The 15538-nt window shown below is 41.0% G+C and overlaps 1 protein-coding gene across 1 annotated transcript in view; it reads left to right on the top strand.

Moving 5' to 3' along the window:
• TG (thyroglobulin) overlaps window positions 1-15538 on the top strand; it is a 165837-nt gene that overhangs the window by 18290 nt on the left and 132009 nt on the right. The window contains exons 10-19 of the mRNA XM_067290138.1: window positions 970-1557; window positions 2763-3005; window positions 3354-3491; window positions 4068-4145; window positions 4514-4626; window positions 5327-5438; window positions 7073-7273; window positions 11270-11479; window positions 14127-14281; window positions 14783-14939. Of these exons, the coding sequence (XP_067146239.1) occupies window positions 970-1557; window positions 2763-3005; window positions 3354-3491; window positions 4068-4145; window positions 4514-4626; window positions 5327-5438; window positions 7073-7273; window positions 11270-11479; window positions 14127-14281; window positions 14783-14939 (1995 nt within the window). The remainder of the gene's footprint in view (window positions 1-969; window positions 1558-2762; window positions 3006-3353; window positions 3492-4067; window positions 4146-4513; window positions 4627-5326; window positions 5439-7072; window positions 7274-11269; window positions 11480-14126; window positions 14282-14782; window positions 14940-15538) is intronic.

Here is a 15538-nt window from a genome sequence, read left to right as displayed (position 1 = left end):
CTATTAATATAATGCAATGGCAGAAGGAAGCACACAGCCTGAGGGTATTTCGTTAATGGTTTTCTGAGCTTCAGTGATCTATAAATGGCCCATCAACATGGGGGACAGGCCAAGAGCTGAGCCTGCTCCTCACTTTGGAAGCAATAGCAGAGTATCCAGTAGATGATGATAGTGAAGGCGCTCTTTCAAATAGCAGTTTTCAGAAGTAGTGGGGAATTTATTATTGCAGTGCTCTGAACTGGTAGGAGACTTATTCATAGTAACCCATCTGGAGTGCAGTCAAAAATAAACAGGTTCATAATGGTCTGGTGTGCTAAAGGAGATGAGTATTTATGTTTTGCTATATTTGTAGAACTGCTTGGTAGCAAAGTGAGATTTGGTTCTGGAGTTGGCAGTCAAGGTTTCCAAAAGAAACAAATTCACTCATGCATTTTGAAAGACTATTTCTATAAGCAGCTGAATAGTTGAAAGAGAACAGGCAGTGAGGACAACAGTAGTTGAAAATTCTTGTCAAGTCCAAAGGAAAACAAAATCTGCATTAACCTTTATTCAGATAGTCCTAATGATGCCAGAAGGTTTTAATCCTTGCTCTGGCAAGGATTGGCTAAATAAGGATTAGCTGTCAGATTTTCAAGTGTATCTGAAAATACCTAGCTAGTATGAACAGATTCAGGAAGGTGTTTAATGGAATTGAGCTCCTATCCCCCTGCTAAGACCACTGGGCACCTAACATGCTCAGGTGTTTTTAAAAATCATATCTGTATGCATCTTTCAATGCTCACATGCCTTTGGAAATCTCATTCTGGTTCAGCATAGCAGAATTAGGTCCTCTTAATAATGGGCCAAAAATGTTGTTAGTGTTAGGACAAATGATCAACTATTGGTAACAGTGGAAAGTGAGGATGTTCATGTCAGGGGTATACCTTCGGTGTATTCATAAGATGTGCTGTGCATGTTTCTTTTTCACAGGCCCAAGTGCTTGCCAAGTAACAGCTGGTCAGGAGCTCCTAAAGACTGTGAAACTCCTGTTGTCAGACCCAAGTGCTCTGTCTCAGCTCTCTAGCATTTACATTCCCCAGTGTGATGCTGATGGTGCCTGGAGGCAGGTACAGTGCAGTGGCCCTCCTGAGCAAGCTTTTGAGTGGTACCAAAGGTGGATTGAGGAGAATAATGAAGGCAAAACTCAGTCTGTTGCTGATCTATTGAATGTAGTAACTGGATATAAAGAGGCCTCTTCCGAAGGATTTTCAGCTTTTATTAAAGCTTTGTATGAGGCTAGGCACCAGAATATCTTCCCAGCATTCACCAAGTATTCATCCTTTGTTGATCTGCCACCCGAAGTGCTGGAAGGCAATGTGACAGATGCATCTGAGAACATTTTACTGGATCCATATATATTCTGGCAGCTTCTGAATGGACAGTTGACCTATTACCCAGGAGCTTACACTGATTTCAGTGCTCCATTAAGCCACTTTGAACTTCGTGATTGTTGGTGTGTCGATAGCAAAGGACAAAAGCTGCAAGGAACAAAAGCAAAAGTGAACCAGGTCCCAGCATGTAAGTAACAATATCTGCATGCAAGTAAGTGTTTCTCATCTTTGTCTTTTCAAGAACTTCAAAAGTCTTTTCAAGTACTGCAAAGTAGGAGATAATGACTCAGGGAAAGATCACTGATATGGCCATTACTGCTAGCCAGCAGAGGTGGGGTAACTCATTTCTGGAAAAGAAGCAGTCACTCAGCTTTGGCAAGCTTCCAAAGTTCCATATGAAGTTTGTGTAAATTTTATAATTTGCAACATGGATGTAATGCATTTACAGAAGGTCCATTGGCCAGGCAACAAAGGATGCTTTAAAGTCAACAGCAATATGTGAAGACTTTTATGGAAAATTCACTATTAGGCTAATCATAAAGTAGACAGTTTTCGAGAGTGCCTTAGAATGAGCCAAGAGGAATTTTCTTTACTGTTTCTTGTTGTTTGGTCAAAAGAGTAACAGATATATCCTAGAAGTCACTTGAAGAGTGAGACCAGCACTGAAGTTTGATAAGCCCTTGTCGAGAGCATTTTCACCACAGCCGTTGGACCCTTTTTGGGGTTACTTCAGCAGATGAATTACGTTATAAATGTAGACAGTAAAATGATTCTTATCTCATAGTAATTTTCCAGCTGGGAGGAAGAGACAGGACATGAATGGTAAACTTTCAAATGGGGAAAGAACACAGGAGAAGTCAGTTCTGTAGGCAAATGGGGAATAAAGGGCACAAGGAAGATTAGCATAGAGTGATTTTAGCAGAGAAGCTTTCACTGAGCTGTTTCAGTTTTGGACTTGCCATATTTGAGTCAAAGAGTAGAAGTATGGAAAGCACAGGCAGAGTTGGCTGCCCCTCTGTACCCAAGGGATATGTTTTGTTTCCTTTCTCACAGTCTTTTATGTTTATCCACTTTTCAGGGCAGATCTATACAGATATATTAACTTAACTCTGTGTGTAACCTATGAGAAGAAGTTACCTTAATACTATTGTGGCTTTGGCAATTACATATGGGAACTTGGAGAGTTGAGGAGTGTTCACATGGCTCCTGGTGCTTCTTGACTTTTGCTGTCATATAGCTAAGCAATGACAAGTCTCAGTGATCGCAGAATGACAAGGTCTTATGAGTGCAGGAAGAAACAGAGGGTGCTAATTGAAAGACCATCTAGTTTTCATGCACAAATCCTTATTGAATTTAGATGAAGGGAACTAAAATACCCTTTGCCTTCCACAGGCCCTGGTATATGTGAAAGCGTTAAGCAGGAAGCCATGAAATTTGTGGAGGAGGCAGAGCAACTCATCCTGGCATCCAATAGTTCCCACTTCCCTTTTGGGGAGAGCTTCTTGATGGCAAAGGGAATACAACTCTCAAACAATGACCTCTTACGTTCTGCTTGGCCCTACGAGTCAGAGTTCCTGGTCTCCGAAAGGCTGTTATTGGGCAGTGACTACGCTTTCCAACTGGCTGCGCAATCAGGTAGGTGAAAGGGAAATGAGAGCTTTTAATTAAATGGGTTAAGGGCCATGGTATATACAAAAGCACTCTACATCAAATTCAGCTTTGTTGAAAACAGGTAAAACTCAGCACTTGTAATGAATTGGTGCAATTAACCTGCCTGCTCACGAACTGATTTCAGTCATCTTATATGCATGACACTAAGTATACATAAGGTCTGGACATTAGTCATCCTTCGTGTCTCTGCAGTGTTTGTTATTTTTCCCTCTAAAGTATAGGAAACAATCAGATGTTTGCAAATGTGCTTTTTAAAAAATATCTCCTCTTGTGTTCAAACACTAATATCTTTCTCTTACTTATCTTTTATAGTCTTGCATTTCTATTGGCGGAGTCACTTTACTTTAAAAGGTTCTGCTGGGGAAGCAACACAGCTGGGATTTCATCCTTACATTCCCCAGTGTGATGGCCTGGGAAACTGGCAGCCAACTCAGTGCTATGAGAGCACAGGTGAGCCATCATTAAAATTCTCTGAGTTGTCTGAGCAAAGAAAAGCTAAGTAGCATTCTAATAAAAAAGTGGAAAACCTGTATTCTTGTAGCCAAACCAGAGATAGATTGGATAGGTGGACTACAAGATGGGTGGAAAATTGACTGGAGGGAGGAGCTCAAAGGGCAGCTCATGGAGACTCAAATATCAGTGATTCAAAGTCCAATTGCTCTCAGCTAGTAGAGTTCTTCAGGGGTAAATTCAAGGGCTCATATTATTCAATGTATCCGTTAATGACCTGGACAATAAGATGGGGTGCACTCTCAACAAGTTTGTGGATGATAGCAAATTGCTGGGAGCAGATGATATGCTGGGAGATGATAGGGGTGCAATGTAAAGCTTCTACATTCCCATTTCCATCACTGCTCTCAAGTGTAGTCCAGTTATCTCTGAATAGCAGAGCTAATTATGACTTAGATTTACTGCGTCTTTCTGTAGTGCTGCTAATCGTCAAAATCCTCCCAGAACCTGGCAAAATGAACAAGGAATACTGCAATAGAACATCTTAAAATAAGGCTGTTTTTCTTCCCTGGCCAGGTCACTGTTGGTGTGTGGATGAAAGAGGCCGCTATGTGGTGGATTCCTTGATCTCACACTCAGCAGAGCTCCCCAAATGTAAGCTGTTTTTATTCCCTGAATGTCTGTCCTTATCTGTTCTTACAGATTTTAATCTTTATTGAAAATTCTGGTATCATATGATATGATGCAAAGCTTGTTTTTTAACCTTTGTAAGAAAAGAGAAAGTAGTTTTATTCTTATGCTTGTTTTGCCTCAAATTTACTTCGTTTCTGCTTTTGGCTTAAATCATGTAGGAATGGACTCTTTACTCCTCTTATCAAACACCGATCAGGTGTTCCCTGCCTGACACTGTAGCACAGCCTAGTGGAGATGTGTGAAGGAACTAGGTGTGCACATCTTATCTCTAGGTTAGGTTTGAGGACTTGGTTATGTTTTAGTGCACCTGTATGTTTTTCCTCTTACAGGCCAGACATCATGTCAGCGATCTCGAGCCAATGCCTTAATTTCCAGCTGGAGACAGAGCGGTTCAAAGCTCAACACTACTACAGCAGATCTGTTTGTCCCCTACTGCCTTGAGGTGATTTAACATGATTGAGAGAAGAAGAAACAGAGCTTCCTTCGTTTTGCTTATGCTGTGCCAAAGGCCCATACAGTTCCTGTCTGTGCTCCTTAAGTATGCCTTGTGCATTCATATTAACTGGAAACAAAAGGGTGCGACAAAACAAAAAGCAGGTGTTGCCCTCTGTAAAGCAGAATTTAAGTAGCTCTGAAGCAAAGACCAGGACCAGAAGCTCAGTCTTTGCCCACACTTCCCTCACACAGGGTGGCTCTGCTTATTTCTTAGACAGGGCTATGATTAAAAAGCACAACTTAATTGACTTCCTTTTGAGGGGAAACCTTTTCTTCCTGTGCCATCAGAAAATATTCGGATGGGAGGGAGTTAGATGCAGACTTCCCAAAATAGGGTCTGTGATGCTCCCGACAGACATGACAGTGAGGGGGATGGAGCTTTGAGACTGGCAAGGAACAGAATGCCATTTCAAATATGGTTATATCAGAACTTCATCTCAATGTACAGTTTCCTTCTGTGTATTAAATCAAGTGGGCTGTATTTGAATTTTTTTGTTTTGTTTGTCTAGTCAACATTGTTGTATTAGTGCACAAATGTAAATATAATCCAAAGTATGTATTTTAACCAAGTTTTTGGGATGTTGACTCTAGTATGCTTGTACGTAATTACACGTCATTGCAGAGCAATGTCTTTTGATTCATCTTAGACAGGAGAATATGCTGTGCTACAGAGGTCTGATGCAGATGCTTGGTGTGTAGATCCTGCGTCAGGAGAAGTATTTCAGAGTGGCAGAAAGGATTCAGATGGCAACCCTGAGTGTAAGTAATACTCTACCCACAGCCTGTGACACCAGTGATAATGTCTCATGCCTTGCATCACATTTACTTTTCCTTCAGAATGCTGCCCATCAAAATGCTAGGGGCTTACGGTTTAATTCCTCAGTGATATGTTATATACAAGAATGTCACCTTTGAAAGGATAGCTAGAAACAGTTACCCTTTACTTTCTTAACACAAGAAATAAACCGATCTAGACAAATTGATGAGCAAGCTTCTGTGTATTTCTTTACCTTGAGTTTCTTACCACCACAGAAAATTCGTTGGGCTCATGGATGAATTTTCTAAGGTAGTAAATCCTGAACTGTGGGAACTGGGCCATGTGCACTCTGAGTCCATTTTATATGGTCCACACCTGCTCCATTGAATGAAATTAAATCTACATCATCTTTATAGTAGCTTCAGAGACACTTGGTGCAAGAAGTGTTGAGGCCTCACAGAGAAGGTTGATTCAAAAAGCTTATGAATCCCTGCCCTGAGGAACTGGGGATGCCCTATTCTTGCTTCTGACTGTTTTTGAATGGCAGTGTCAACTCTTCTTTGTTTCAAGTCAGTGTGCTTCCTTTCACCTTGACTGAGCTGCAATTAAACAGGTATCCCTGCTGAGAAATCAGCCCTGCTCTCCTGCTTTCATATTGTTCTCTGAGCCGTCAAGGCCATGTCTGTACTGACTCATCGCGTCCATTTTTGACCTTGGGCTAACTGATGTGGTACAGCTTACACCCACGTGGCTAGGCTCTCTTTTTCAAACAAATGAGCTGCCCATACTTGCTGGGGACATTCCTTGGCCCATTTTATCTGCCACTTTCTGCAAGACAGCCAAAAGGCCAAGGCCACCAGGGCATTTTTTTAAAGTTTAAGCAGTATGGATAGAACAAGGTTTAAGCCCATATCCTGGCCCTGTTCTGTTGAGCAGTACTGACAACCCAAGAGTCTGCAGCTTTACTGGCTTGTTGCTTTCGTTCTTAAGCTACTGATTTTCTGCTTTACATCTCCCATAGAAAATTTGGGAGAATAACCTCCTGGCTTCAGTCTGCCAGGACATCTACAGTAGAGTAGATGAAAGTTTGTCCCACCTAGGATTGAACTCATTAGATCTACTGTGTGCGGATGGTTTTTCAAGCACATTACCCTTTGTTTTGAAGGTGTTAAACTGGTACATTTTGACTATTTCTAAATGCAAACAATATTATTAAAACCTAATGGCCTTGCTCAAAAATCCTTACTAAAAAGATGGATTTGATTTTTAATTTAAAATATCAGCATCTAACTTAAAGTCAAATTTATGACAAGAAAGGATGCAGTTAATGCAAAATGAATATCAGTATCATATTTTATATCTCCTATTTACTTTGTGCAAATTCATATAACCTGTACTTTAATCTTTTAGAAGAATATGTATATTTTCTATTGGAAGTAAAATTCCACACATTCTACAGTGATTCAAACTTAATTACGGTTTCATGACCACTCAACTTTCTTCCTTATACAGAAGCAGCCTGAAAGTAGCATTGTTAAAGTGTTTTAGAGAATTCTGCACATTATTGTAGTTCATTTTTTGCAGGTGATCAGTTTGTATTCTGTTCTGAATCTTACAATCAGTTTCTCTCTTCAAGGTCCTAGTTTCTGTAACATGCTGAAGTCCAAAACTAGTTTACGAGAAACTGGCAAAGGCTACATCCCGCAATGTGAAGGAGACAGTGGGATCTTCTCACCCACGCAGTGCAGTCAGGATCAAGACAGCTGCTGGTGTGTCTTTGACAGTGGAGAAGAGGTGCCGGGGACACGAGTAAGCGAAGGAAGACCTGCATGTGGAAGTGAGTTGCTATTTGAGGCAAATGGCTTCCAATCAAGTTCAGCTCTGGAACTGGATCCAGATCGTAACTTCCTCTAGTATTTGGCTGTATTAAGACTTAAGTTTCTTTGTTCAGACTGTTATAGAGATTTTTGCTCGAGTTGTATGGTTATGTTTGTGTTACAACAGTATCTGAGATTTCAAACCCACCTGGGCATGATCTCCAGTTTTCTTCAGGGTTCAAGTGCTGTGTCTCAGGGAGAAAGGAGAAGGGAAACAGATCTTTGATTTAGTAACCAATTTTATGAGTAAGGAAAAGTTGAAACAGTTGAGCTATTAAACTTAGCTAAAAAGTCAATGTAAACACTTTGCCACAGACTTGAATGTGGTCCAGTGTGAGCTGGCTGTGGGTTTAAAAGCCATTCAAGTGACTAAAATAAAATTTAAAAAATGCATGTTTCTGCCATTCCTATTCTTGGCTTGTGACCAGAATTATGAAAGGGTTGTGCCAAAATGCTACATATCCACAGTGTATTTTCTGCATGACCAGAGCTGTGAAGAACAGGAATTCAGTCATGGTTTCCAGCATGACGTCCAAATGGGAGAGATCTGGATAAATTTATTTTCCAATGGCCTTTATAGATTCCCCGCCCTCCCCCCCCAATCACTGAAGTGAAGCAGAACAAATTAAACTTTCTTCAGGGCTGTGCTGCAAAGTGCAATGATTAATAGAAACTGGAGGTGTGAAAAAATCTTCAGCACCAGAGTTAGTGCCCCATCACTGTTTCCATAGTTCCCTTGTTTTTTAAATAAGGGCTATCAGTAAATTTGAGAAAACTAGACCACACGACAAGAAGTTGCTCAAGCTTCCCTTTGCGACTCTGATACTTACACAGCGACATGGGCTCACCAACCAGATACCTGACCGTGTTAGCCCAACTAGCTGTAATGCATTTTAATCAAATAGGTAACTCCTCAATCCTCTTGGAAACCAACCTACAACACTGTTTTCCTTGTGCTTTCTTGCACTCATAGAGAGTTATACAGATGGGATTTTGTGGGAAGCCTCAAGGAGGGGTCACGGTCATATCTGCACCTTGCAGTGCAGTGTTGTAGGGAGATACCCAACTGAGCTCTGAATGAATTAGCTCCAGAGCTACAGCAGTGTAGCCGTGTGAGCCTAGCAGTTCAGTAGAGCTATCTAGCTCTTCAGAGAAGCAGAGCCAATTAGTCTAACGAGTACTGTGCTGCTGCCATCCTGCTTTCAGGTTATGATCTAGCATCTCTGTGGGACGCTGGACTCCGTAATCTATATTTACCATTTTGTTTGTACCAGCTGGAGAAACGTGATATGGCACGCTGCACTCACTTTCTGACTTTCTGATAGACTTTCTGAAAGTGAACAAAGAAAAGTGGAAGAGCTTCTAGTACAGGGATAAGTCAGAACTAGTCATAAATGCTAAATCCTTGGTTTGTCCTTATTTCCATGAAAGCTCATTTTCTGGATTTCACCCTAAATTCCAAGTAATTTTTATGGAGCATGCCCTAAGAGAGGGTCTAAGTGTACCCTGAGATAAAACCCTAAGATGATTTACATTTTGCTTGCATATCCGATATTTCTTGGGATCCTGTAATGCTGCACTTTTCCTAGTGGTAATAGTGACTGAATGATTAATGACCTTTTATTTTGAAAATCTGAGCTGAGAGAGATGTTAACTGATTCACAAATACAGTAGAAACAGAGCTTTACTGAAAATGCTATTTTCTGCATGGTGAAACTTAAGAAATACCATAGAAGTCCCCCCCCCTCCAGATTTTGAAAAGACAGTGGAACTTTCTCATACTAAATAACTTGGTTACAGAGTAAGGAAAAAGAGGCAAAAGTTATTTTTTCCCTCAGTCTATCCAGTTTATATCTCTAGTCCTGGGCACTGCTAATAAGTATTCTGGAAAAAAACAAAGGGGAGAAGCTATTTCACCATCTCGGGCATGCTGTCTATCAGAAAAAGAAGCTGTTGTGGTGGGAAAATGCAATACATTTCTCCTCCAATTTCAGGACAGCTGTAAACAGCAAGTAATAACTTTAGAATGCCTAGTGCATGCAATGAGGTTTTCATTAGATTAATCATTTCCACTGGAGATAGGATCCCACTTTTTCTCCTTGGCATGCACCAGAGAGCCGATGCCAAGTATCCTAGTAGTCCCCAACAGGCACCTTCCTCATGCCCACCTTCCGCAACTCTGACAGAGATAGGGGAGAAAACTTTCCAAAGAAGTTCCTGGAGGCAGCGATTTCTTAATGGAAAGCTTTAGAAACGCTTGTGAAAGCAGTGTCAGTATTCAGTATGATTCTGGTTCAGTCCAACAGGACCAAGAAAATGGGGGAAGAAACATAAGTGTGACAAGATGGTGCAGCTCAATAACAGTAGTAAAGGAGGTGATGTCTGTAGGGGGGTTAAATGAGCAAGTTACTGGCTGAGTTGACTGACTGATGAGGGACTTGAACTGAAACCTGTGAACCATACCACGAAACCATCCATCACTTATGTTTTTTGGCAGATTATTGCTCTAGTTTATACCACCAGCTCTTTGGAGCAGACAGTACCAGACTGTAGCAGCAAATGGCTGAGAGCAGGTTTGACCTTCCAGACATGGCTATTGGAGCAATAAAGGAGACTGTAGACTGACTTTTATATACTTATGTAAAGAAATATTAATAGGATTTGAACTTACTTATTCTCTCCAATATAAATTACATCATTACTATCTCTTTTATAGTGATATCTTTTGATCCAAATTCTCGGGAGGTGTATTAAAAGTTTGTAAAGCAAGGATGCTGCGTTTCCATCTTAAATAAAGAGACTGGATCCAGAGTCACTGAGTGAACAGAGGAGGAATGCAATGCCCCATTTGCAAAGTTATTACAGAACACATTTTATAAAGGACACTTGTAAAATAGCCTATGCTTGGTAAATCAGAGAGACGAATTTAAAAGTCTTAATTAGACATTGTAATGTCCAGGGCTGGCAAGCAAAGATGTGCTGTGGCACAATGTGTCCCAGATTTATCCTACCACATTTTAAGCTTTAACTGAAGTGGCAGTTAAGCAATTAATTTCCACAAGCTCCATTAGAAGGGAAGAGAGAGAATAGTCGGATCTGAACCATCAGCAGTGTCTGTCTTTCTCCAGTAACTAAAGATGTTGGGACTGATCTGGGCATTGGTGTTTGGAAAATGATCTATACCTACAAAGCGAAGGAATTTTAGGATATGAAAACAATTTTTTTTATATACATATCTATTTTTGAGGCAGTTGTTTTTTCTTTCTTCATGCTTTGTAGCTCGGGAACTCAGAAGTGTTTATCTATTACAAGATTTATTCACTAATGAGGCTGGGAGTTGGCTAATGCTGAGTAAAGCAGTGGTTTTGTACTGATCAGTAGAAATTAAATGTTGCAATTATCCTGCTAACTGTCTTTTATAGTGCACTGGGGGAGCGAAATGACTGTATTGATGCAGAGTGAGTCTGAATGCAGACTTTACACTCCAAAGCTATATATTACAGTTAGGGACCTGCCGGGTTACCAGAGATGTACTGATGTTCCTGGAGAGACCACGGTCGTGAGTTCTTGATCTTAAACCTTTCAAGGTCTGCTCTAAAAAGAGCTGACTTTTTGGCCCTGACTGTTCCTGGTGGATATCTTTTGTAAAGGTTCGCTCTGCTGATGGTCAGAAACCTTCTTCTCATTTTCTGCTTAAATTTATTCCTGACTGCTTTATACTTATCTGTTCTTATAAACGATGAACGTAGCTTTCTGGACCCAATGCATTACCCATCAAAGCCAATATGAGCCTTTTCGTCAGCTTTAGTAAACTGAATCATGCTGACATGAAACAGGATCCAAGCTGATATCAGTGGGAAATGGTTTTCACTGTTGATGTGGAGGTTATGAGGGCGTTTTACTATGAATGCTTCATATACTAATGCTAATGTTTCCCCTTTTTCATATTCCTGAAGGTCCCCAGTGCTCTTTGCCATTCGGTGCCTCATCTGTTCTCAATGGAGCTGTGTTTTGTGAAAACGTTTCTGGGCAAACTTCAAGCATTCAGCAGTGCCGGCTGGCGTGTCGCCAAGGCTTCCGCAGCGCCCGTTCGAGCACGTCGTTTCAATGTGACGTACGGCAGCGGCAGTGGGTCTCGGCTGCCCCGCTCCCTCAGGCCTGCCAGAGTACGTGTAAACTGCCATGGGTTGGGAACGGCACAAAGCGAATACGTATCCTAAAAACTACTTTCATCGTGAAGCTGCCGTGTGAATTACAACGATAGGACACAGCAATTATATTAAGAGTTTCTAAATTAAGTCCTAGTAGATTAGTCCTGTCTTCTGCCATTATCAGCATCATCATCTGTCTTTTGCCTGGCTCCTGTGACAGAAACAGTCCCACTTTTCTGCAATAGTATAGTTATAAATAGACATTCAATCTATATGCAGATTTTTCTTTGCGAGTTAAAAGATGCTGGCACCATGAAATGGTTCTTGATGAAACTACTTAGTTGTAGAAGAACAGATGAGCGCCAGATGTTTGAATTTGGCAGAACTTGACTGTTTATTCGCATAATCAAGTCACTGTTACTTCTGCATCTTTTTATAGCAATCTGTTCTTTAGGATTGTTGCAGTCTTCATTGGCTGCTTTGTGGTATTTTTCAAACCATTTGTCTTGTAAGAATAAAAAGCACTTCAAATGTTGGAAGAATCAACTGTCTATTCAGTGCTCATGAGATCAGGTATTAATGCTGGCCTTTTCAATTATTCTGAATAGAGATAAGTTCTGACCAAAACAGCAATTCTTAGCACTGTTGAACTCTGAGAAATACAGGTCTTTATACCAAATTTGCAGCTACTCTTCATCTCCCGTTCTGGAATCTCCTGTGTTCAAGCATTTCTAATGTATTCCCAGTCTTCTATTACAAATGTAGACAATTTTGAACTTCAAATTTCAGTCTGAGACTTTTGTCTGTCCCTTAATCGTGTTTGCTACATTTCTGTTCCATGTTCTGAAGTAACTTTAGTGTTTGCCTGATGGCAGTTGAGTAACTATTTACAAGGGTAGAGGGGAGCACATGGCAGTCTAACAGAAGCTTCTGTTTCATGCAAGCTGAGGGACTTCCCTCAGTAATTTGTGTTTGAAATAGGGCATGACTTTAAGGACAGAGGGAATAAATAATAATAATAAAAACAATGCAATTGATGATGATTGAATAAACTTCATGGTAATGGAGAATTCGCCACAACACTTAGTAATTTGTTCTAATGGATAATTACCCACACTCTTAATCTTATTTCCTGTTCCTTATGTGTGCACTTACAGACTGCTGTCAAGTCAGCTCTCTGATAAACTAAACAGATAGAGTCTGTGTGCCTTTTGGGAAGAAGCAGGCTGTCCAGTCCTTTGGTCGTTCCCACCACTCTTCTTGGGACGCCCTGGGTTTCCCCCGCAGGTGTTCTGGGGGCTGTGGCCTGGATGTTGTGTTCCAGCAGTGGCAATTATAGGCAGCGCAGTGCGTGTCCGTGGGAGAGGTGGGTGAGAGCGAGCTCTGCCAGTTCCCCAGGCTAGTGGCGAAAGGGCCAGCTGGAGCCATTTGGAGGCTGCGTGACAGCTTTAGTGTGGTGCTGAATCTGAGATAACAAACCATCCAAGAAGCTTGGGATCAGCATAATTCCTGTGGAGTCTGGAAATTTATACTTTTCCTCTGGCTAAGTAATTCTCTGTTTCTGTGTTGTCCATAGAGATGCTTTGACATCTCATGTTCATTTGGTTGTCTGCTAGAACGTCGCATCTTTCTTTATTCCCAAGTTTCTTTCAGAGTTACTGTTTTCAGGGCAGCCTTCACCCTTTAGCAATGAATTAGGTTTTTTGTCCCCCCCCCCCCCCCCAATATACGGACGCATGTTGTTTATCTCTGGTATGCTAAGCAATTCATACTGCTCTGTATCAATGATACAGTCTTGTCGTTATTTACAGCATCCACAAGGTTTGCGTCATCTGCAGAGCCTGCCAGCGTGCTTTCTTCTGTCAAATCACTGGCAGAAAAGCTAGCAAATATGGTTCTCAGAAGTGACTCTTTCTGACTTCACAAGAGAGTGCTGCTCAGTTACGACCTGCTTAGATTTTCATTTTGAGACTTGTTAGCTTACAGGTTTCTCGTTTGTGTGTGCTGTGCTGATTGCATTGCTCTGGTTGTCCATCAAAAATCACAGGGTGCTTGTCGATGTCCATGCCAACACCAGTATTAGTCTATCAAACTTATCTCCCAAAGCTAGATCCCAAATGCATCTGACAAGCTATGTTTTTTGAAAGTCCATGCTGAGCTGGTATTAATTACTCTAACCACATTTAATTCCTTTACTAACAAAGTCCTGTATCGGCTCTTCCATTATTTTGTCTGAGAAGTAAAGGTTGACAGGTCAATAAATCCTGTCTTCCTGTTTCTTTTCAAAGTATTGGCATAATCTCAGCTTTCATCTAGTTCTCTGGAATTTCCCATCTGCCAAGACTTATTAAAATAATCATTAATGATCCAGATTGTTCCTCATCCTTCTGTGAGTTAGTGCTCTAGTGTAAAATAACACTTCATTATTATGTAACTACATCGTCTGGCTTTTTCTGTAATGCAAAACATAAATATTTATCAAGCACTTCTGTTGCTGCTTATTATTTATTACTGGCAACTCTACTGCTCCCATCTAGTAACAGGAGATACTATTGATGCAAGATCAGAATTCAGATCAATGTCTACTTTTCTCCAAAGCAACTTTGAAAGTTAGTTTCCATATTAAATAGGCTAATAATTGCCCTTTCTACTTGTTTCTTAGAGCTGCAGTTATTTCAGACAGTCCAAGCTCAAACGCGCTTTCAGCTATTACTACCTCCTCAGAAGACTTGTAGTCCTGACTACTCAGGATTGCTCCAGGCCTTCCAGATTTTTATTTTAGATGAGATGAAGGCTCGTGGTTTCTGTGACCTCCAGGTAATTTCACTTCCTTTTTCTCTGTTAGTTAAAAAGAGATTGGGGGGGGGGGGCGAAGGAGGGAGTGAGTTTAACTTTTCATCTACAAAAGAAAGGGAAGACAAGAAGACACCATGGACTCTGTCAGAATTGGCAGCACTCCAGTATGGATGGTTGGGAAAACAGGTTGCTAGGACTCAGTGTCCTCACATCAGCAGATAAGTTTAGTTGTAGCCATAGAAACCATACCTTATCAGTCCAATATTTATGAAAAAATATGTTTTGATGGAAATGAATGATTGAATTTGACTCAAATGGATGAATGTTTTCATTATTCTTGAAGTAAATGACCTGTTAAAAATACGTGTTCCTAGGTCTACTTCTGTTTTTTGGGCCTGTCTGAAAACACTGCTTCTTGATAAGCATGTGCCTTGAGCAGAGCAGTGCAAATAAATAGGGAAGGGCAGGAAGGGGAAGGTTCTAGGTTCACTAACCTTACTTTCACTTAACTTTGAATTCAAGGTAAATGCATTTGGAAACACCAGGTCGGTTTCTGTCTGCGATGACTCCACGGTGTACGTGGAATGCCTGAGCACGGACCGCCTGGGGGTGAATGTCACCTGGAGGACTCAGCTGGGAAACATCCCTGGTGCTTCGCTCCCTGACTTGCATGATATTGGTAGGTTTTTCCTCTGATGCTTCTGCGAATGAAGCCTGGTTTGCTTTTAATTATTTTGCTCCCTCTGTCTGCTCTGAGGAGATGCTAACAAGGTAGCATAGATGCTCACTGAAAGACACTCCTCTTGCAACACTGGAGTTGCGCTTTAGAGCCTTCAGCATTGATGTATTTCTGTTTTCAGGCTGTAACTACACAGTGGAAAGGAGCTACCATCAGGTGTTACTTTCAGATAGGACTCTCTCTCCCAGCTTCCCTAACTGACATTGAAATTACTTTATTGGGCACAAGCAGGACTTTCCCAGATGTTAATTTCCATTGAGCAGGTCCCCAGTAGGGAAAAAAGATTGCATTACTTATTGGGTTGAACTTGGGAAAACCACAGTTCACACTTATTGCCAAAAATGTAACTAATTTCTTCTAAGTGTTATTATCTTTTCTTGTTCTATTTATTATGCTGTCTTCAACACTTAAGTGATCCTTTATCTCAGAAGTCCTAGAGTAAGTACACAGAATCCATTGACTGGTAGATCTTCAGCACAACTTCCAAGTGAGTTAGAGATAGTGTAATGAGTTTCTTCCAAAGCAGTCCATGTTTCCTG

This window comes from Apteryx mantelli, chromosome 2 (genome assembly GCF_036417845.1).
Source record: "Apteryx mantelli isolate bAptMan1 chromosome 2, bAptMan1.hap1, whole genome shotgun sequence".
In the NCBI taxonomy this organism is placed as follows: domain Eukaryota; kingdom Metazoa; phylum Chordata; class Aves; order Apterygiformes; family Apterygidae; genus Apteryx; species Apteryx mantelli.
The sequence above is the reverse complement of the archived record's forward strand: the minus strand, read 5'-3'. Positions and strand labels throughout refer to the sequence as shown.